The sequence below is a fragment of the Chrysochloris asiatica genome, unplaced genomic scaffold, assembly GCF_000296735.1.
Source record: "Chrysochloris asiatica unplaced genomic scaffold, ChrAsi1.0 scaffold00071, whole genome shotgun sequence".
Classification (NCBI taxonomy): domain Eukaryota; kingdom Metazoa; phylum Chordata; class Mammalia; order Afrosoricida; family Chrysochloridae; genus Chrysochloris; species Chrysochloris asiatica.
Genome location: NW_006408589.1, coordinates 11,657,306 through 11,680,699, shown reverse-complemented (window position 1 = coordinate 11,680,699; position 23,394 = coordinate 11,657,306). Strand labels below are relative to the sequence as shown.

The 23,394-nt window shown below is 41.9% G+C and overlaps 1 protein-coding gene across 1 annotated transcript in view; it reads right to left on the bottom strand.

Moving 5' to 3' along the window:
• Window positions 1-23,394, bottom strand: part of SLIT3 (slit homolog 3 (Drosophila)) — a 939,392-nt gene that overhangs the window by 209,798 nt on the left and 706,200 nt on the right. The window contains exon 6 of the mRNA XM_006864834.1: window positions 17,495-17,566. Within this exon, the coding sequence (XP_006864896.1) occupies window positions 17,495-17,566 (72 nt within the window). The remainder of the gene's footprint in view (window positions 1-17,494; window positions 17,567-23,394) is intronic.

Here is a 23,394-nt window from a genome sequence, read left to right as displayed (position 1 = left end):
AAAAAAAAGAAAGAAGAATCCTCACGCCTTGCCTTTGCTTTAATCAGATGCTTGGTGATGGGAGTGTTCCCAGTGCCCTAGTGGTTTTGTGGTGCCTAGACCCTAAAGAACTTCCTCATTCATTGAGATGATCAGAGATACTGCCTGATGTGATTCGAGATGTCTCAATAGACTCCCAATGATCAATTTAATTATAAAATATACCTTGCATAAAAGCATCAATGAGCTAGCCTGCCTCCCAATGGTATTTCATCATTGTAAACTGGGAGCCAGACCCATCAATGTTATCCATTATATTACTGAGAAATTAGGCAGATGCCAGTCGGCTAAGATGTCTAGTACATCTGTGATGGGCTGAGGATGAAACAGTGACCTCTGATTTATATTCCTGCACAGTTGCGTTTCTAGTTGAGAAGAGGAGAAACTGGCAATGTGCATCTAAGCTGCATTTGATGTCTAGCTCAAATAGGCGAAGAAGAAGAAGGTTTTACCATATACACTCATTTGTTTGGCAAAGACAGTAAGTGTGTTCTGTGCCTTGTTGCATAGTCAGGACCTAGCCCAGTGTTTGGCATATAGGATACATACAATAAATATTTACTGAGTAGATGGAAGAGTTTCAAAATGTGAAGCATCAGGTTTTTGTCATCTTTTGACAAAAATAAATTTACAGTGTGAATAGTCTTCTGGATGAATTCAAAAGTACAAATTCAATTGCCTAAGAGAGTGAATACGACCACAAAAACGGGCACAGTGTCAACCACTACCCTGGCTCAACGGATCTTCACTTCATGTTTCAAGGCACAGTGATGCTGGTTCTGCCATAGATATTTGTTTCTTATGGGTAAAGAAAATACATATATATGAAATAATACATACAACATTTGTTTTATATATATGTGTGTATGTGAGTGTGTGTACATATATATAACAAATATATAAACATTTGGCATTTCAGCATTTTATTTCTATATACTGATATATTTCATTTACATATAAATCTAGTGACACAGTAATTATGATAGCATTGTACAATCACCCCCATGATCCATTTCCAAATTTTCCCATCCCCTTTATGCCTTTCTTTTTTCTTTTTCAAGAGAAAGCCAGACATCCAGCGTTTTTATATACACCCTCCTGGTTTTTAAATATAGACAATTAGATTACCTTAAGGAACCAAACTCACAAAGTATTTTATTGGCCACATAAAACACATCTGGGAGCTGGATTTGGCTTATGGGTGCCTGTTTTTGGCATCTGAGCCATACAGATTCATTCACTTTTGAATCAGGAAAAATATACATTCAGAAAATCAAACTATTTCAATGTCACAGTGGCTGAAAATTCAGTTGAAGTCTACCTTCCATACTGACTCTCTTGAAGGTTGCTCACTAGCTAAGATAGATTCCTGGAACTTTCTAGTCAAATCAGCTCTTTAGGCCATTGTTGTTGTTGTTGTTGTTAAGTGCTGTCGAGTTGATTCCAACCCATAATGACCCCGTATAGGGTTTCCAAGGAGCAGCTGGTGAGCTTGAACCACTGACCATGCAGTTCAAAAGAGTTTACAGTCTGACACATTAGCCCATAGCGCCACACAAGGACTCCATTAAACACCATTTAATGTCCCTTCCCTCCACCCCTCTCCCCACATATACACCACACATACACTATAATTTCTCAGGGACAAAAAAAACCTGAAGAAGTTTGTTTCTAAGGTTAAGACTGTATTCAGCCAGGTATGTGTGCTCTCATCGGGGTCCTACACCTTATTCATGAGTTCTGGGTTGAAGCATAAGCCATTTCTAATCACACAATTCAGAACGGAACCACTTCAAGCTATTAGCAGGATAAAACTGTTTCCGGGCTGAGTTGTCCAGACTCCTGCTTCTTACCCTCTGAGATGTGTAAGGGAAGGGCTCGCTCAGGGAGCTGGGGACAATTTGTACCCTGGGCTACCTGGACTAAATGGGCAGGTGCCCTCAGTACCACCACTGGCATGGGAATTCATAATGTGGAGTTTGCTCTCTTCCCAGATTGCCCTTTGACTATATGGCAATCCGCTGGGACCCTGGTGTGATCCTTCTCCAAGCACTGCTTCAGAATAGGGAGACCCTAGAAGAGGAGGGTGTTAGTTTCCATTTAAATGTAAAATTTTTCCTTTGGCAAAATGCTTGGGATGAAGCACTCTGCCAAAGGAAAATTTTACATTTAACACAGAGATCAACACCCTACCTTTCCAGAGACTCCATGTTCTGCAGCATGGAATTAAGGAATGGAGAGTCCTGGTGTGGCGCTCGCTGTACAGTAAGTGCTCGGCTGCTAACCTCAAGGTCAGCGGTTCAAACCCACCAGCTGCTCCTTGGAAATCCCATACCGTGTCCCTAAAATTCGGAACAGACTCAAGGGCACTTAAAAACAACGAGAAATAGACAGGACATAAAAGTTAACTTCATTCATTTTTGTGTCCTGCCTGCTAATTTAGGGGAATGGAGTCCTGGTGTGGTGTTGTGGGTTAATATGCTGAATTGCAAAGTCAGTTTGAATTGCAAGGTCAGGGGTTCAAGCTTACCAGCCATTCCTTGGGAACCCTATACAGGGTCATTATGGATCAGAAATGACACGACGGCACTTAACAACAACAATATGGGGGAAGGGGAGTGTGGTAGCCCTGTAGGAGTAGCACTGGTCTGAGAATCCCAAAGTCGGTGGTTTGAGCCCACCAGCTGCTCTTAGAAAGATGAGGCTTTCTACTCCCACAAAGATTTACAGTCTCTGAAACCCCATATAAGGTGGCTGAGTCTGAACCAACCTGACAGCTCTTAACAACAACAATATAAGGGAAAGGCAAGTGGCATTAAAAGTATTGAATACAGAGCCAGTAGACTGGTTGGTGTTTTTTTTAAGCCTGATTCTTCCATTAATTTGTTCTATGGTAGTGGACAAATCACTTGATCTTTCTGAGGGAGTTTTTTTTTTCTCTCTCTTAACAAGAACTGGGGAATGGATCGGCTGACCTTCAAGATCTTTCTAGCCTATGATTCTAGTCCAGGATTCCAAGTGGGTTGGTGCTGGCTCTGAAGTGGCATTTCGGGAATGGGAACAGATTTCCAGACGGTTGTAGGAGTGGCCATGGGTGCCCAGATCTGCACAAAGGCAAATCATTCAGCCAAGTCTGAAAGTTCCAGCCAGCCCCACTGTACAGCATTTGAAAATCGGTATGTGGGAATCGGTTCTTTCTCCTTCTCTCGTTATGCAGATACCTGGCTCAGCTTCCACAGGGCTAATGAGCTTGCTTCCCTAATCAACTGCTGCCGATGGGATGGGGCCCAGACATAGGGGCAATTTTTCCACCCGGCTGACTTTGTGGAAATCATTTGAAAAGGCTGAGAGAATAATTGGGATCAGGAAACTAATTCTCACAAGAGAGAATACTGCATTGGTGGGAGATGGTTTTAATAATCAGACTCCTTGGTTTCAATGAAAATGAATCTTTTGCAGGTACAAGACCCAGATGTTTAAATTAAGATAGAGAAAGGGCAGAGGGGAGGGTGAAGGGAGTGGGCAGATATTTCCAAGTGTTTACTTATAGAAAATACACTGTTTAAATGTTCTGTTTTTTAATGGCTATCAAGTGGCTCGAGGTTGGGATCAATGTGAGCAGGGTAGCAGGCCTGGTGGAGATGCCATACCCTGCCTGAACAGGGTAAATACTACTCACTCTAAACATGCACTGTCCAACGAGAGCCTCAGATGGCAATTAAAATTAAAACGAATTATAATGAAATGAAAAAGTCACTTCTTCAGTCCCATTAGCCACATTTCAAGTGCTTAACAGCCACATGTAGTTACAGTGTCAGATTACCTAAAAAGCAAGGTAAGTAAGCACGGTGTATCTGTGCTAATTTACTCATCTGTAGTGAACAATTTCACATTTTCCCATCACATCAAGGATTCTACTTCTAGGTCTGACCGGCTATCGTCTCTTCCCTAACCCCACAGCACCTTCCTACTGAATCAAAACATCTTATCAAATTTGACAGAGACAGAATATCCAGTAAGCAAGGTAAGCACAGGCTTATTTGTGCTTACTTATACTCTGGTAGCTTAGTGGTTATGAATTGGGCTGCGAACCGCAAGGTCAGCAGTTCGAAACTACCAGTTGTTCCGCGGGACAAAGATGAGGCTTTCTGCTCCCGTAAAGATTTACAGCCTCGGAAACCCTGTACAGGGTCGCTATGAGTCAGAACCGACTCTACGGCACACAACAACAACATACTAATCTGTAGTTGTTGTATATTAAGTGCCATCTATTTGGTTCTGACTTATAGTGACCCTGTATAGGGTTTCCAAGGAGCAGCTGGTGAGTTTGAACTTCTGACCTTGTGGTTCAAACCGACCTTGGGGTCCAGTGCTTAACACCTTTCTTACTAATCCATAGTGGATAGTTTCACATGTTTTACACCAGGTGAAAGATGTGATAAAACCCAAATGAAATTTGTACTCTAGCTCTGGTAGTGTAGTGGTTACGAATCGGGCTGCGAACCTTAAGGTCAGCGGTTTGAAACTACCAGCCGCTCCGCGGGAGAAAGATGAGGCTTTCTACTCCCGTAAAGATTTACACCCTCGGAAACCCTGTACAGGGTCGTTATGGGTCGGAACCGACTCGACGGCACTTAACAACAACAAATAGATGAGTAAGAAAACACAATTAAGCTGGTGCTTATCTTGCTTGTTGGGTAATCTGCCCTCGAGTAACATATCGGACAGTACAGATATGAAACACTTCCCTACTCTCAGAACGTTTTTTGGACAGTGTGATTCTCGATGATCATTTCCACATGCAGAACTCGAGTTGCCACAGCTTCCAGATAGTCAAGAGAAGTTGAGATTATACACTTTCCAATAAAATGTCCTGAGTTTTAAATGTTGGTGGCTAACTCTTTAAGAAGCAAACTGTGCTTCACAGAGTTTTCAAGGCTGTGAGCTTTTGGAAGCAGATCTGCAGTCCTTCCTTCTGAAGTGCCTCTGGTTGTATTTAAACTGCCAACCTTTTGGCTAGGAGCCCTGTGCTTAACCATTTGTGGCATCCAAAGCCTTCTCTGGAAACCACTAGAAAACAATCAATTCTATTCTGACTAATAGTGACCCTTTATAGGGTTTCCGAGACTGTAAATCTTTATGGGAACAGATAACCTCATCTTTCTCCCACAGAGGAGCTGGTGGCTTTGAACCTTGGGTTTTTCAGTTAGCAGCCCAATGTCTAACTCAGAGTGGCACCAGGGCTTCTCTTGAAACCATGAGAACCCCCTAAAGTCTAGTTACTTGAAAATTTCAAGTGCTGCTTACTTAAATGGGGGTGGGGGGATATATATATATGTTTCAAAGTAATCTTCACCTTTTCCTTAAGTTAGTGTTTCTCAAAACTAATCTAGTTATTTTAGGAGTATTACGACACATAAACAGGAGGCCTGGTCTGGCACTGTGGGTTAATGCGCCAGACTGCAAAGCCATTTGAACTGCAAGGTTGGCGGTTCAAGCTCACCAACTGCTCCTGGGAAACCCTATACAGGGTTGCTATGCGTCAGAACTGACTCGAAGGCAGTTAACAACAACAACAGCACATAACCACCACTACCACTATCATCAAATTTTGGTTCTGGATGATTGTGAAAGGGCAGTGTGCTGTGCAGGTCAACAGAGCACTTACAGAAAACCCAGCTCCTTTCCTAGTATTCTAGAGACTGATGCCTTTCACAATTTCTATCCTGATTGTCTGAACAAATCACAATTTACAACATAATTAACAACTCCCCCCCCCCAAAAAAAAAATCACATTATCATATTCTGGAGATATTTTAAGACTTTCATTTAACACTGACAATTCTATATTCAAAATTATGTCGTGACTAAATACTCTGGATCCAAAGACTGTTGAAACAAACGGAATGCTTATAGCTCCCTAAGAAACCCAGGTGAAACATTTTGTAAATAAATGAAAATGCATCTGGTAGAACACACTGATTTTCACTGTGGCTCTAATTTGGTTCATTATTGAAAAGAGAGAAAAAAATCACGACTTAGCTGGAGGAAAGCCAAAGATAATGTGAGAAATGAACTATTTCACTAAAATACTACCTTGTTTGGTGTTTAAAGTAATGATAAGATAACCAAAGCATTAGTTTTGTTCAGAGTGGAGACATAACAGAAAATCTAGAAATCTGGTAGGGTAAGCTTCAATTCAGTCAATTTTAATTTGATTTGTTCAACATGTTAATTGCCCACCTACAATGTTTCAGGCTTGTACAAGATTATATTTATGGGAGAATTACCAACTTAAATTTTCATGGGTGTTCTGATTGATCGCCTGTTATGTGTGCCAGGCATGGGCCTGTGGTATGTTCTTCAATTCACATCACTGACCTAATGGGCTGGTATTAACTGTTTCCTGTTTCAACAAGAATATGAACTCAAGACCACCTGGCTTGGTGAAGTTGGATGGACAGCCGGGTCTATGGGAAGACTCTAACATCCTGGAATTTATTCCCAACCTTGACCTCTTGTCTGCATGTCTCAAGCAGGTTTGTGGATTGGTACATGATGCTGATTAGAATGACATCATAAATGTCGATTTGCGCACCCTATGGGTCAAGTTAAGGAGCTTTGGTAGCGTAGTGGTTACGAATCGGCCTGTGAACTGCAAGGTTAGAAGTTTGAAACTACCAGCTGTTCTGTGGGAGAAAGATGAGGCTTTCTGCTCCCGTAAAGATTTACAGCCTCAGGAATCCTATGGGTCACTATGAGTCAGAACTGACTCCACTGCACAGAACCACCACCACCACCATGGGTCAAGTTATGAACCTTCGTGGGTGGCATTTTTTGTTAAGTGCTTAGCTGCTAGCTAAGGTGTCTTAGGCTTGAACATACCAGTAGCTCCATGGGAGAAAGATGAGGCTATCTGTTCTTCCATAAAGAATTACAGCCTTGGAAATCCTATGGGGCAGTCCTACTTTGTCCTTCGGGGTCACTATGAGTTAGAATCAATTAGACGGCAGTGGATTTGTCTAAGAGTTTATGAATCAACTTTACACAAAGAAAACCTAGGGTTTCTGAATTATTCTAGGCACTTACTCTAGCCAGTAAGCTCACTAATGCACATCCTTGTTTTGATATGTGTACTCTGGGCTCTGGTATATATTTTTTCATTTTTACTTTTTGTCATACAGCAGTTAAGTGCAGGAGGTCAGCTGAATTGGAGTGCTGAAAGAGCCGTACCCCTGTACTTGCCAGTGTTGCTCAGGGCGAGACACCTGACTTCTGGTAGACTGAGCTGATTAATAGGAACCACCTTGTAAGGTTAAGTAGCCCTGGTAGCAGAGTGGATTATGTGCAGGGCTGCTAAACACAAGGTCAGCAGTTTGAATCCACCAGTCGTTCCATGGGAGAAAGATGAGGCTTTCTTCTCTCATAGATTTCCAGCCTTTGGAAATGCTATACAGGGTTGCTATTGAGTCAGAACCGACTCCATAGTCCACACCTACCATTACTTTGTAAGGTTATGGTGAAGATTTAGCTAGATGTTACATTCTCAGGCCTTATCAGTGCCTAGAAGACAGGGACTGCAACCACGATATTATTACTATTAATAATAACAATACATGGCATGGAGTCCTGGTGTGGCGCTGTAGGGTAAGTGCTGCTCTGCAAGGACTGTGCTTCAAACCCACCAGTGCTCCTCAGAAACCCAGGATCACTATAAGTTAGAATCAATTTGACAGCTCTTGACAACACCTGATTAAAGGAACTCAAGTGGCACTGTAGGTAAGCACTGGCCTGCTAACCACAAGGTTGGCAGTTCAAACCAAGCAGTTCAAATGCTCTTCAGGAGAAACATGAGTCTTTCTGTTCCCATAAAAATGCATAGCCTCAGAAACCCTATATAGGGTGGCTATGAGTCAGAATCGATTTGGTGGCAGAGGGTGGGTTATGCTACTGACTCAGGAGCCCTGGTGGTGCTGTGGGATAAGCCATGGATTGCTAACCATAAGGTGGGTGGTTCAACCCAACAGGCATTTTGCAGGAGGAAGATGAGGTTGTGTTTCCATCTTTACAATCTCAAAAATCCTACAAGTCAGAATTGACTTAGCAGTAGAATGATTTGTTGTTTTTGTATACTACTAATTATAATAAAAGGAGTTCTGGTGGTGTCGTTACAAATCAGGCTGCTAATCTCACGGGCAGCAGTTCGAAACTACCAGCTGTTCCATGGAAGAAAGATGAGGCTTTCTTCTCCCGTAAAGATTTACAGCCTCGGAAACCCTGTATGGGGTCACTATGAGTCGGAACAACAACAAAAACAATTATTATAAGGAGTCCTGGTGTGGCGCTGTGGGTTAATCCACCAGACTGCAAAGCCATTTGAACTGCAAGGTCGGCAGTTCAAGCTCACCAGCTGCTCCTCAGAAACCCTATACAGGGTCGCTATGGGTTGGAATGAACTCAACGGCAGTTAGCAACAACAACTATTATAATGGGATAATGTGCCAGACTGCAAAGTCATTTGAACTGCAAGGTCAATGGTTCAAGCTCACCAGCTGCTCCTTGGAAATGCTATACAGGGTCGCTATGGCTCAGAATTGACTCTATGGCACTTAACAGCAACAATTATTATAATGGAGTCCTGGTGTGGCATTGTAGGATAAGCACTAGACTGCAAGGTCGGTTTGAACCTCAAGGTCGGCAGTTTGAAGTCACCAGCCACTCCTCGGAAACCCTATACAGGGTTGATATGAGGCAGAACTGACTCGAAGGTACTTAACAGCAATAACAATTATGATATCATTGTATTATTCAACAGATTATCATCCCATTATTATTATTACTGTTGTTGTTCAATGCTTTTGAGTTGGTTCAAGGAGTGGGTTTTTCAGGAGTGGTATTACTAGTAGTTAATCAGAGCAGCTAGTTCCACACAGAGAGGAAGCTCAGTTGAAGTGGAAGACAGATCATTGCTCCCATAAAGCTCTGGGCTTTCTAAACCGAAAGGACAATGGGATAATGTCCTTGAATGTCCCAACACCCAGTGCCTGACATACTTCAGCCAGGACAAGCACCCCATGCTAGGATAAACAAACCCTGATATGAATATCAAGACGATTTTCAGTTTATTTTTTCTGCCTTCTTTTTTAAACCAGAGAACTCACTTCTCTCTACAAACACTTCTGTGCCTATCTGCGGGGTTAGTTATCAGACCACATCCTACCAGCCCAGATGTGGTTGAATCACAAATACCTGAAAAGTCTGATTAAGTTCCACCACCTTCTCTAAATGTGTGCTGACAGGGAGCTAATACACGAGCCTTCAGAGGGATCTGGGGCGCATGAAACAGGGCAGCAGGGTGCAAAGGGAGTTCTGACAAGAAAGATTTGGAACTGTTTCTCATTGTCATTTGTGAAAATGCAACTCAGAACTTCTTTAAAATGAAAGGCAATACGAGGTAAGCTCAATTCTTAAGAAGACCTTAAGGCAGAAGATCTTCCTGGATGCTTTTGAGGTATCCTTGCTCAGTCTGGGGAGTCTTGAACTCCAAGTCACTGTGTTCTCTATTTGTACCGGGCTATTCAACAATTCTGGTTCACTCTGGCCCAGTTTGTTCTGCCCAAGTCCCCTGCTCAAGTAGAGCTTTACTGAACCCAGCAACAGGCACATGAGGGATCCTTGCTTCTTAGTGGATTCAAACAGGAATCGTTTGGGATGGCGGTTAAAATAAATGAGTGGAAGTTGGTGGCAAATTGGAATCTATATCGCCCTCCCCACTGCAAGTCAACAAACCAAAAGGATAGCTGTTCCTCAGCTAGTGTCTCAATGTGGAAATGTGGCATAACGATTGCAAGAGCTTCTGCTTTGCAAGAAAAGCTGGGTATCTGGACTCATATTAGTTTACATCAGTTTTAAAGTGTAAGATACAATTTCAACTAAAAAAAAAGTCTTTACACAGTGTTTCAAACAAAACCCCTCACCTGCAGACTCAATACATATATATACGTTCTGTGGCCAGTTTGTGACAGCTGGCTTACAGAAAGTGGAAGATAGTCACTTGTACTGCCAAGGACAAAGTTTGTCCTCCTACAATCTCTAAAATAGCATAGAAATTTTAATAATGAGCTCTGAAGGAACAAACTGTTTACACACTCACACCAAGCCAATTCAGACTCACAGCAACCATCTAGAATTGCCCCATAGGGTATCCGAGGTGATGTTCTTTACAAGAGCATACTGACACATCTTTCTCCCATGGAGTGCCTGGTGGGTTTGAACTGTCAACCTTTCTGTTTGCAACTGAACACTTAACCATCACATCACTAGGGCTCCTTAACTGTGCTTAGGATCCCCAGTTTTATGAGGGTTTTTTTTCTGAATATCTGAGTTGCAAGAAGATGTTCAATGAGAGTAAACAACACGGAACTGGGCATGTGGAGACCCAAGTTCTATTCGTAATATCCGGTGTGACCTTAGGCAAGTCTGCTAGTTAGGGCTAGACCTAGGGTGAGGCAGATGAGGTGCCCAGGGTACAAAATAAAGGGGGACTATGTCTCAGTCTCAGCTTCCTCCTGCTTGCTCCACCTCTCTGTGTCTTATCTAAAATTACAGGGGACATCCTGGAGACAGCTGAGGTCCTTCCAGGCCCAGCCTAGGATAGTGTCACTGAATTTCCTGAATTGGTTTAAGTGACATAAAAGAGGAGTGAGACCCTCAAGAGAGCACACACCGGTTATCTGCAGACATGTTGGATCTACATGCAATTTAGCCGGGACAAGTGATTTGTCAAGGGCAGACCACTCACTGGGAGATGAGAGCTGTTTCCAGAAGTGTTCCTGACATCTTTGGTCTGGCATTTTTGACAACTTCTCTATTGAAGTTCAGACTTGCTACTTATACTCAAGAGACAATGTCTGAAAATCTTTTTCTTTAATCTCTCTCACAGTAGTATTGAAAAAATTAAATGAAATATTTTATTAACTAGGATTTCTCATTTTTGTTTCATTATTTCTTGTTCTTAATTTTTTTTCTTTTCTTCTTATGAGTTAACCCCTCTTCTGATGAAGGATGGCATGGTTGAGGGAGAGGTGCCTGGTATACTCAGTGGAAGGACTGACTAGCCTCCGCCCAGCTGACAGGTGCTAAAAGTCTATGTTCAGAGTTCCCTCAGCAGTGCTTCCTGATGGACCACACAGGGTCACATCCACCTGCAGTATAAACACGACTTAGTTCAAGAAAGCTCTCCAGGTCCTGCAAATAGCACACTTGGCTGCTAACCAAAAGACTGGAGATTCAAAACCACCCATCAGTGCATTGGAAGAAAGGCCTGGTGATCTACTTCGAAAAAATCAGTCATCAAAAACCCTACTGAGCACAGTTCTACTCTAACACACACAAAGTCACCACGAGTCAGAATTGACTCCAGTCACTGACTGTATTCAGAAAAAAAAAAAAAAAAATCTAGTATATGGATCACTAAATGTTTAGAACAGGTAAAAATTAAGGGTCATTGATTTGGGTAGCAGAAGGGAGTTTGATTCACAGAAATCCAGACCCCTCAAAGAAGAACCTTGTATGCCATAAAAAAAGCTGGGATTATATTTGTTGGTGTGTGTGTGTGGTGTTACAGGATAATGTGGCAGACTGCAAGGTCGATTTGAACTGCAAGGTAGGCGGTTCAAACTCACCAGCCATTCCTCAGAAACCCTATACAGGGTCACTATGAGTCAGAACTGACTCAACGGCACTTAACAACAACATGAAGAACAAAACCTCCAAACTGTTGGCCACAAGGTCAGCAGTTCAAACCCACCAGCTGCTCCTTGGAAACGCTATATGAATCAGAACAAACTTTATAGCATTTAATAAAAACAATAGGATTATCTAAGGCACGCTGGTGTTGCAGTGGTAAAAGAGTTGAACTGCTAACCAAAAGGGTGGTCATTTAAACCCACCAGATGCTCCTCATGGAAAAGAAGAGGCAGTCTACTTCTGTAGACTTGGTGGCAGTGAGTAGATTGGACTATATATGGACTCTCTGAGTAGAGCAAACAGTTATGTGCTTAACTACTAACCCAATGGTTGGCTGTTGGGACCCACTCAAAGATGCTTCAAAGAAAGATCTGCCAATCTGCTTTTGAAAGGCAACAGCTTTGAAAATCCTCTGAAGCACTGTCTTCTGCTCACATGGGGCCACCAGAGTTGAAATTGACTTGACAGCAATTGGTTTGTTGTTGTTGTTTGTTTGTAGTAACCACATATAGAGTCCTACTGTGGCACTGCAGGATAAACACTGGACTGCTAACCATAAGGTCAGTGGTTCAAACCCACCAGCTACTCCTCAGAAACCCTATATAGGGTCATTATGAGTTGGAACTGACTCCACGGCACTTAACAACAACAACAACAACAACAAAAATAACAACATCTAAATCACTGCATTTAGAAAAACAGGATCATCTGCTTTTTCTTGCGAGTCTGAATTGCTTTCAATTTTGTGGGCACTGATTGACTTGTTGTGGTATGTGCCGTGGAGTCAGTTCCGACTCATAGTGACGTTGTACAGGGTTTCCGAGGCTGTAAATCTTTACGGGAGCAGAAAGCCTCATCTTTCTCTCACGGAACAGCTGGTAGTTTCGAACTGCTGTCCTTGCGATTTGCAGTCTGATTCGTAACCACTATGCTACCAGAGCTCCTTGGTTGACTAGGTAAAGAAAATAATGAGTCCTTGTCAGGACTGTAGTCATTAATAGGTGAGTCAGCTCAGTTCTTGGAGCTGGTTCACACCTTGCTGTAGCACAGTTTGGCCATCCATCCTTCAGGGGGGCCAAGCAGCAAGGAAGTCCTAGCAGCCCTGTTGTTGTTGTTATGTGCCGTGGAGTTGGCCACCCTGTGTAGGGTTTCTGAGGCTGTAAATCTTTACGGGAGCAGAAAGTTTCATCTTTCTCCCACGGAACAGCTGGTAGTTTCAAACTGCTGACCTTAAGGTTCACAGCCCGATTCGTAACCACTACGTTACCAGAAGTACTTCTAGCAGCCCTAGCACCTAGATAAAAAAGGTAGAATAGTTCATGTCACAGGCTCTGCCTGGCTTCTGGAATCCTGGCTCTGTTGCTTACTGGTTAAGCAGTTACTAGGCTTCTCTGAGATATGTATTCCTCTGTAGAATGCTATTGTTATTGTTGAGTGCCATCAAATCAATTCCGACTCACAGCAACCCTGAATAGGGTCCCCAAGGGGTAGCTGGTGGGTTTGAACTGCTGACCTTGCAGTCCAAACTGACCTTGCATTCCAGTGCATATCCTATATAGTGCCACACCAAGAATGACGGGTCTTAATAGTGCGTCAGCAAGTAGCTGTGAGGATGTAGTGAGTCTGTACAAGCAATGGATACATAGAAATAACAGTTCTAACAATGCACTCAGACATGCCAATGATCATGAGGACAACACAGGAGAGGCCAACATTTCTCTCTCTTATATGTAAGGTCACTGTGGGTCTGAGCCAACTCTTCAGCAACTAACAACAACACATAGAGTAACTGTACAATGAATACTGCCCCTTATCACTGCCATTATCATTTCTGCCTCAGACTTTAGTGGACCAGTTCCTTGGGTGGCACAAATGGTGAAGCTCTTGACTACTAACCAAAAGGTTGACAGTTTGAACCCACCCAGAGATACGTACCTTGGACAAAGACCTCTCCATCTGCTTCTGAAAGGACACAGACTTGGAAACCTTACGGAGCCGTTCTACTCTGTGCACATGAGGTCCCCATGAGTCGGAATTGCCAGCTAGTTGAATGGAAGCCTTGGGAAGTTTCACCTATCATATATGTTTACTCTTAATTCCTTCTTTGATTACCTGAGAAGGTTTGGTGGTGATTCTTTTCCTTTGTCCACCATACTCTGTATTGGGCATACCCTCTCCCACACTGGACATGAGCCAAAAATGTGGTTGAGATGGGCAGATTCCAGAGTGTTTTCAAATCTCGCAATACTGCCTTCCTTCCTGTCAGCCAGCGGTTCTCTTCCAGGTGCTCCTCTTAAGTTCTCATTCACTATAACTGGTAAAACCAATCTCAGCCTCAGTGGAAAGGAGTTTTTTTGTTTTTTGTTTTTTTAGCATATCCATCTATAGGAAGGCTGGAATAACTGGACTATCTCCTAAGAAATATTTCCACTAGTATTTGAAGTCCACAAACTTAAGTTAGATTTAAGAAAATGTTCCCTGAGACAATCATGGGTTTTCTAAAATCCTTGGTTCTGACTTTGGGTTGTTTACTACTATAGGAAGCACATACACACTTAAATGATCCCATCCTGTCTTCACAATCTGCAGATGATTAAACTGTAGATAATTTAGAAATTTACCTTCCAGGGGATAGGGTATTTCGAATTCTCCTCTCTCTCACTCAGCTCTGGTAGCGTAGTGGTTACAAATCGGGCTGCGAATCTTAAGGTCAGCGGTTCGAAACTACCAGCTGCTCCGCGGGAGAAAGATGAGGCTTTCTACTCCCGTAAAGATCTACTCCCGTAAAGATTTACACCCTCGGAAACCCTGTACAGGGTCGCTATGGGTCGGAACCGACTTGATGGCACTTAACAACAACAACAACAACTCACTCTTTAAAGAATGTATTAAGTTACTATACCGTATTCTCACTTGGTTCCTACTTATTATTTCATTGTCAAGATTCTGTATGGTGCCTAAGTTGTGATTAAAGAGAAGTGTTATCAAATGTCAGTGTGTGGATGAGATCTGTAAGGTCTGGGGGTGGGGAGGAGAGGTTCTTTAAATGGAGATGTCAGCTCTAGCCAATTTCAGCTCTCGCCAATTTCAGAATGGCTCACCATGAAGATTGATGGTGCCAAAGCTGTGTGCCTCTGCTGGAAATTAAAAACCCATGGAATAACTGATTATGATTAATTTTAAGTACTTAGCTGTGTGAAGCCAAATGAGTGCGTCTTTAAAACAAAGCTATTGATCTGGCTTTATTTGGACTCAAGAAGATAAACTAATCAGATCCTGTCAGCTCTTTGCAATGACAAGGAATGAGAATTCTCCCAGCCTCACCTCATTGCAGATTGTTATATAGCTTGGAACAGACTTGACAGCATTAAGTTGGTTTTTTGGGTTGAGGTACTTAAGCCTTAAGTTTGAGAGACCTGGTGTACCAATATATATTTTTTAAGAGCAAAAATCTGAGGAAAGAGGAGCTGTCCAATTCTGCCCCAGAAAGGAAGTTGAGAGAGATACATACATAGATGGGAGAAATTTCCAGTCAAAATAGAAGAAAACCCAAAACCAGTTCCTGTCAACTAGATTCCAACTTATGGCAACCCCATTTGTTCCAGAGTAGAACTGTGATTCATAGGGTTTTGTTGGCTGTAATCTTTATGAACTCTTTTCTGCGGTACTGCTGCATAGGTGTGAACCATCACCTTTTCACTTAGTTATTGAGCATAAACCATTTGGCCATCCCGGGAAAGTTAGGCTACTAGAAAGGACAGTGCTAGAGAGCACCTTCTATGTAGCACATAAGTTGTCTCTTCTTAAAGTTAAGGAAACAGAAGCTCAGAGAGCGTGAGAAGTTAGCTCAAAGTCCCACAGTCTGTGGGATTCCACACCCAGGTGTGTGTGACTGTAAAGCTCCCTCCTCTGCCCAGGACCACCTTCTTGGCTGAGGCATGACCACACCACTCCAGTACCAAGAGCTTTCATGTGGCTGTCAAGCCATTGCAGCTGTTTCATGGCAGTTGGTGACTTCCATTTCCCAGTCCCTTCCCAAGGAATTTTCCTATCATTCTCATTTTTTCTTGCAAGGGAGTACAAAGGTGATATGTTCCTAACATCCTTTTCTACAGAGGCTTTTTTTCCCCCCAGGCAGAGAAAATCATGCCTCACCTTCTCAGCCCTAGACTCCCGATTACTAAATTTGGGCTGGCATCTTCTCCCTGGCAGGCTAGCATTTGTTGCCTGTTCCGGGGTCAGAGTTTGGGTGAGGAGAGACCATCCATCTTAGGAATGACAACCTGACCTCCCTGGCTGTGAGTCTTGCCTTTTCTGGACCAGGAATTCTCGGCTTTCATCACATTTCAAGCAGCTTGCAGCATCAGCATCCCCTCTCAATTCCCGTGATTCCTCTTGGAATCACCGTCCTCTCAATGATGTAGAGATGCTATTGCCTATAGGACTAGGTGAAAAGGAAGGTGGGAAGAGGACCTCCCTTCCCTCCTTTGTCCTTCATGTACAAAGGAATGCTCATATATTCATTCATGCATTTGTTTGGCATTCATTCATTATTCTGGAAGTCTGAGATAGGTTACCCGTAACTATGTAATAATAATAAAAAACAAATTTAGGGGGATGCTCAACAAATCCTACTTTTTTTTTCATTCCCTGGAGAGAATTTTATCACCTGAATTCTTTTTAGAACCAAGTAATTCTAGAACTTGGCAAGGGGACATTACTTCTAAGACATGGCAATCAATCCCATTCATTTTACAAATAAGAAAACTGAGGCTTGGAGACATAGAGGAACTTGCCCAAGGTCACCCAGCTCATTAGTGGTGGAGTTCAGGACTAAACCACAAGTCTCCTGACGCAAGTTTTACTATGATTCACTGCCTTCCTCTGGGTGTTTCCTCAAATCCGGGAGAGCTCAAAGTACAGCTTTTTGGGAGGACAATCAAAATGCTTTCATACACAATTCAACTTTACTTTGAATGACCCCAAGATGACTTCCAGTAGTCTTCTCCCCTCCCCCAGACACTAGGTTTCCATAGTTTGACCCATCTGAAAATCTGGAATGGAAAAAAGATAGCTACACATTTTTTTTCTCTCCACCAGGTATCAGAGTATGGCTATGGGAGGGGGACATTGCTTCATGTCTATGGGGGTGTTTTTTTGTTCATTTGTTTTTCTTGCCTTTCTCTGCCACTTTAAGGTTGCTGCTTAAAGTTTGAATGTAAAACCCTATGTGAGATCCCAGATGCAATTGCAATAACTGGAGTTTACCAGGTTGTTTGACATTTTCCCCTGTCCTGTGCCAACGTCCCTTTCTATCTAACCCCTCTTATGTCTCCCTGCCTGCCCACACTCACACAGACTCTCCCTGGATGCTCCATCAGGCGCTGGGGGGCTACTCCTGCCCATCTGCTTCACACAGCAACAAATGTAGCGGGAGCATCATTGGGGAGAAAGGACTCAACTGAGACTTAATTAGCAGGAACCCCAGTTCATGGGAGGTGAGATATCACACTTTGCTGCCTGCAAACACTTTGGCCAAGGTGAGCCGGAGGGATCTCCCCGTTCCCAATTTTAATAGCACTGCAGCAGAATACACAGAGATGCATCCCTACAAAAGCCCCTGCATACACACTCCCCCTCTTTCCTCCTCACCCGGACACACACATGCTCCTACACACAAGGCAGCGAGATCGCAGAATCAACTCACAGGATCTCCAAATCGCGCAGCGCTCGGAAGGCTCCATCTTCAATGCAGCTGATGTGGTTGTTGTCCAGTTGCCTGTGGAAAAGCAAGGGGAGAGCATGAGGGCTGAGTGGAGGCAGCGCCGGGGAGCCAGGCAGCCCGGGCTGGGCGTCCCTGGCCACTGAGCGCCTGTCCCTCCACCCCCTTGCAGGCTCTGCTCATCCCCGCCAGGAGCTCGCCAAGCCAGCCTGTCTGCCACGCTGCTCCGTCTCTCCTCTCTGACTGTCTGAGAGAACAGCACAGACGAGCACACCAAAGGCTGTCAGGTCTCAGTAAATATTAATTGCGCATTTTTTTTTTTTTTTTTTTAGGCAGAAGGGAGTAATTTCATTACATTAGGGCATCCAATCCATTACGAGCTCTTACCGTCATGTCACTGAAACAATTTCATTAAGCTAAAGGCCTGTAAATCATCGGAGGTCACTGCTCTGCCCTCTGCGACCTCCCAGAATGCTTTCCTCCCCTCTCCCTCTCCCTCTTCTCCTTTTACTGGAAGTTGCAGTCTTCGGCTCTGACACAGTGCTAAATCTCAAGGCTTTATCTGCCCAAGAGCAGTGAGGGTACATGGGGAATATACCAATTCCAAATTAGACTCAACTAATCTAATTTTATAGTCTTTTTATTATTCTAAGCACCAAATGTCTGTGGTGGTTTGATACCTCCTGCTCTGTGATAGGGCCCATCTGGTAGGTCATTCTATGGAAGCATTTTCTGACTAAATACAGATTCCCTCAAACTGCACCAACTATCATCTACATTAAAGAAATCCTCTGATGGAAGCACTCAGAACAGGGAGTAAAAGGGAGTATCAGTATCGTTATTGCCCTAAAGATGTACCACTTACATTTATATTGGGCAGAATTAAATGTACCTATTTCAGCCTTTTAAAAATACTTCCCTTTCCATTGTATGAGTATGACAATGTTAATAATAATAATAAAAAAGACGTCTCAACTAATATACATTTCATCTGGGGACTGAGTAATTTTTAGTTGAAGGCTAAGTAAGATAAATTATATGTAAATCAAAATCTATATGGTATGTAAGTCAGGATATTTTCTGTGAAGGCACCCCAAATTAAATATTGTATATACAACTTGCTTTTTTTTTTTTTTTTTAAACATGTTGTACAGAAAGTGGTTATTAACACAAGATAGTCTATTGTACTTTGTCTGTAAAGCACATCACCGTCTTTGGCTGGGCTGTCTGAAGAAGTGAGGCCGTATTTAAAATACTCCCAAAGACTCCCCTCTTGTTTCTCTCAGAACAAATAAAGCCCTCTCAGGTGAAGTGATTTCCTATTACTAGAATTTTTGTTTGTAATTCTCGCTAACCTATCCCAAGACGACTTTCCATAAAAGCGGCAGCAGAGTTGCATAAGTCACCCTCATGAAGGACTTCATATTTTGTAGAAGAAAGGCAAGATTAAAATTAAAATACAATTAACATCAAAAAAAAAAAAAAAGATGGAGGATTACGAAAGTGCAGGTGAATGAAACATGAATAATTAGATCGACAATCATGTTTCACAACAGATGGCTTTCCTACGATATTATGGGGAATTGCATCATCTCAATAGAAACGAAACAAGAGTTAGACATTTAGAATTAAAAAAAACCCGAGGGAATGGGTATCTCAAGAAGCAGAGGCATTACTTAAATGGATGAATTCTGTATCTTTGACAAAATGTTCAGAGTTCTTGCTGATGTTCATGCACATGGAATTTCAGAGTCCTCCCTGCTCTGAATTCTCCGGGAAGCCTTCTGAACATTAGTTTGCTGAGCATCTTTTTCATGGGTTTCTTGCAAGTTTTGGGCTGCTGATTCCTGCAGAGGTTCTAATAACACAATCTAATACTGTGCCCAGCTTCTAGATTTATCATCCATTTAAGGGCCGATGAATCAACAACCCCTGCCTCACGCCAAGGCCACCAAACCTTACCAAGCACAAATGCAGTGGACTTCGCTTTTGGTTCCAAGAAACTTTTCAATGAAGCTGCTGAATTCGGCAAAAAACGGTACCATCCACCTAAGTTGAAAAGTATCTAAATCATCAAATTTGGAAGTCTGGGGTGGTATGTAGAGACTACAGCATCTGCTATTCTGCAGACGTTCTGAGAAGTCCAGTCTATTACTATATTATTTATTTGCTGGGTTTATGAAGCCTTTTCCATGCCTTTTCTTTCTGAAAGCATCAGGAACCAAACGGGATGCTTTAAATGTGCAAAATTTTACAGGGAAAAGATGGAATCTTCGGGGGAAAAGAGAAAGTCATCAGAAAAAAAGAGGAAAATGAAATGGTGGAAGGAGACTTAAAAAGAGGTACAAAAGATTTCTTAAAATCAGCTACTTAATATCCTTTTAGGGATTTTGCAATCCAAGAGACTGAAGCAACAGGGATAAAGAGTCTCAGTGGAGTGTCCTCATCACTTTAAAAAGAGATATGGCTAATACGCTATCAATTATATGATGTTTAAATATTTTCATTGGTGGCACAAGTTGACACATAGTTGTTTACTAGGAAACTGAATTTAATAAATACAAGCATCTCTCTGGGTGCATTTTGTAGGCTATTTAACAACATATGAAATGTATACCATTTAAAATATTTATGCTGAAGTGGGCTTTTCTAGAAGACATATATTATAGCCAAGATTGTCTCCTTTTATTCTCACTACAGATACATAAACAGGAACTTTACCGAATCTCGATCGTCTAAAGAGTCATTCTTATGATACAATATTACATAGCAATGTGATCCTTACAAAGGTCGTGGACAAATGAAACCTCAAAAGCTATTCCACATGTTAGATATAATATCTTCATAGCATGGAGAAGCAGAGTGTTTTGCTTTTTGTTAGTTTTGTTTTTAAGCCTAATTAATTGTCCACAATCATTTCTGATACATTGTGCAATAGTTAGTTCCCTAAAACAAGATAAATATGGACTTGGCTTATATAAGGTTTATTTTTCTTTCTAAAATTAGAAAGATGTGTGTGTGTGTGTGAAAAGCCTAGCTTTTCTTTGAGCGTGTCTGAGTAGAGCATTACTAAACACATAGAGAATCTTCCATAGCTGAGGCAGTGGTATTTCACTTATTTTGCTTACAGGAATTGATGGGACCAGAGGCCATCAGTGTGTGTTCTGTTTTCATGTCAAAGGTCCAGGGTATACTTTTGAAAGGACTCATTTAAATATCCTCTCTTAAACAAATCAGAAAGCCCCAAAGCCCACCTTGCATCCACGAATACCATCACTAAGGAAGTGATGTTCAAAAGGAAGTCAGCAGTCTTAAGATGCCTAATAGATCCCTGTCTATTTTTCCTTGACAATAGGAAGTGTTATTTCCCACTGCTATAGAAAATAGTTTATCTCATGCCTGCCACAGTACCAGGTCTTTGCAAGTAGTCACTAAAGATTGCAGAATAAGTCCTTCTTTTAGCAGTGACTTGGTCAGATGGAATGGCATAAAAACTGCGGGTCAGGAGTCATACTATCCTGGCCAGGGGCAGATTTACCCAATCAGCAAGGTAAGCCAGGGCTTTCTTGTGTTTACTAAGCTGTAGTGAACAATTTCACATGGGTTTCACCACATCTTTGACATGGTGAAAAACATATGATACTATTCACTACAGATAAATAAGTAAACACAAGTAAACCTGTGCTTACCTTGCTTACTGAGTATGTGGTCTCTTACAGGGACTGTAAGTTTGAAATGAGGCTTTGATTCTGTAGGAAAGTGCTGTGGTGTGAGAGAGCGAAAAACAGCAGCCAAACCTAGAAGCAGAATAGAATAGTAAGTAAACACAAGTAAGACACTTTGCCTATTGGATAATCTGACACTGTCTGTGGCCTTACAGATCTACTAGTAACAAAAATGTATATTGACCAAGTTTTCCCTTTATGTCCACATGGGGTTAAGTACCTTCTGAGCTTCCCAAGACCTAGGGAGCACTTGGGAAGGAGACTTGGAAAGAAATGAGCTCTCTATTTACCGCAGGGTAAAGAGAAGAAGCAGAATAGTCGTGGGTTGAGAGAAGACTATATTTTTGGAAGCAACATTTATTGTCCTTTGTTAGGTATTGGACATCTAAGCTCAATGTCAGTGATTCAAACTCACTAAACACTCCACGGGAGAAATATAAGGCTGTCTGCTCCTATAAAGATTGACAGTCTCGGAAACTCTATATAGGGGGGCTATGAGTCAGAAACAACTCTTAGGCAGTGGGTTTTTGTTTTTTATACAGAATACTGCGCTTGATTAACATTTTTCTGCTTATAAATAAATGGTGAAGTGGTAAAGCACTCAGTTGCTAACCAAAAGGTCTGAAGTTTAAAGCCCTAGTGGTTCCAAGGGAGAACAATGTGGGATGTGGTAGTCTGTTTTCCATAAAGATGGACAACCTACGTATACCTGTGAAAGGACTCATTTAAAGATCCACTCTTAAACAAATCAGAAAAGCCCAAAGCTCACCCTGCATCCAAGTATACCATAATTGGGACAGTTCTATCCTATCCTATAGCGTCACTGTGAGTTGGAAACCACTTGATTGCGGGGGGGTGGGGGAGGTTGCCTGTGAATAAGCGGAGAAATCCCAACATGTTAATAATATGAAATTAACTGCTTTAATCTCCCTGGGAAGCTCAGATTTTAGCAAACAATATGTTAGGATGGTTCTGGAGCCCATTCAGAAAGGAATCTTTGGTCGAGAAACAAATGCAGACTCCTTGAAAAGAGCTTTCTGCCTACGGTATCTTTATACTCGGAGATAAACAAGTCATAAAGTAAAGCCAGAGTGAGTGAGGCTTAAAATCATCTCCACAAATAGCAGACAGAGATCACACTTTTATAAGAATTCCCATTCATAAGTACTAAATCATAATGCATGTCTCTCAGTTACAATTTGAAAATTTGTCATTGAAACTAGATGAAAATACTTTTGTGGTTCAAAAATTGTCAGAAGCACATCTAACGCCTAGGTTTCAAACACACGTATACACACACATACAAACTGATAAAAACCGTAAGGGTAATTCATCTATATCTCAACCAAAAAGAAAAGAAGAAGAAGAAGGGAAAAGCAAAAGGAAAGGATTCATGATTTCAATGATGCATTTGGGTCCTAGTGAGGACTACTTTGAAAATAGAAATGTCCAGAAAAAACAGGCATTGAATATCTAAGAGAAAAAGTGTAATTCCCAGCTACTGATCTAGATGCAAGGTCTACAAACTGGGGCACATCTAGGACTATTTATTTCTCATCCAGATGCGTTGGAAGCCTCAGCATCTGGTCAGATGGATGGTTCAGCTTAGCTTCAGGGGACTGCCACTCAGGTACTCAAAATCCTGCAGCAGTGATTGGTGATTTGCGCTAGGACTTCAGCTAGAACTGCTGCAGTCTTCCTCATGCTAAATGAGAGAAGGAAGGGATGATACAGCACCCTTTGGAGTTAAATAGTTGGCTAATTTCTGAACAAAATTATCTGTACAAAATGTGCACAATCGGCAGAAGGACTTCTGTATGTAATTACCAGTGAAACCTTAGTAGAAATTCAAAGCAGGTCTATGGTCTTGGAATCTAACAATTCAGCAGCCTATAAAAAGAATTGGACATTATTAAATGTCTGCATTGTATTAGGAATCCAGGAAGTGGAATAAAGTATAAAACTTCCTTTGAAAATACCTGTTTGGAAGAAGGTTACCAATTGTGGGTTTTTACATCTCAATGGTACAAAAGAATTTAGAATTCTCAAATGAGCAAGAAGAGGTGAATATTTCTCTTCTCATTTAGTTTTTAGAGAATAAACTAATTTGTATTTGTTTTTGATGAAATCTGTCTGTTCATACATATATGCATATATATA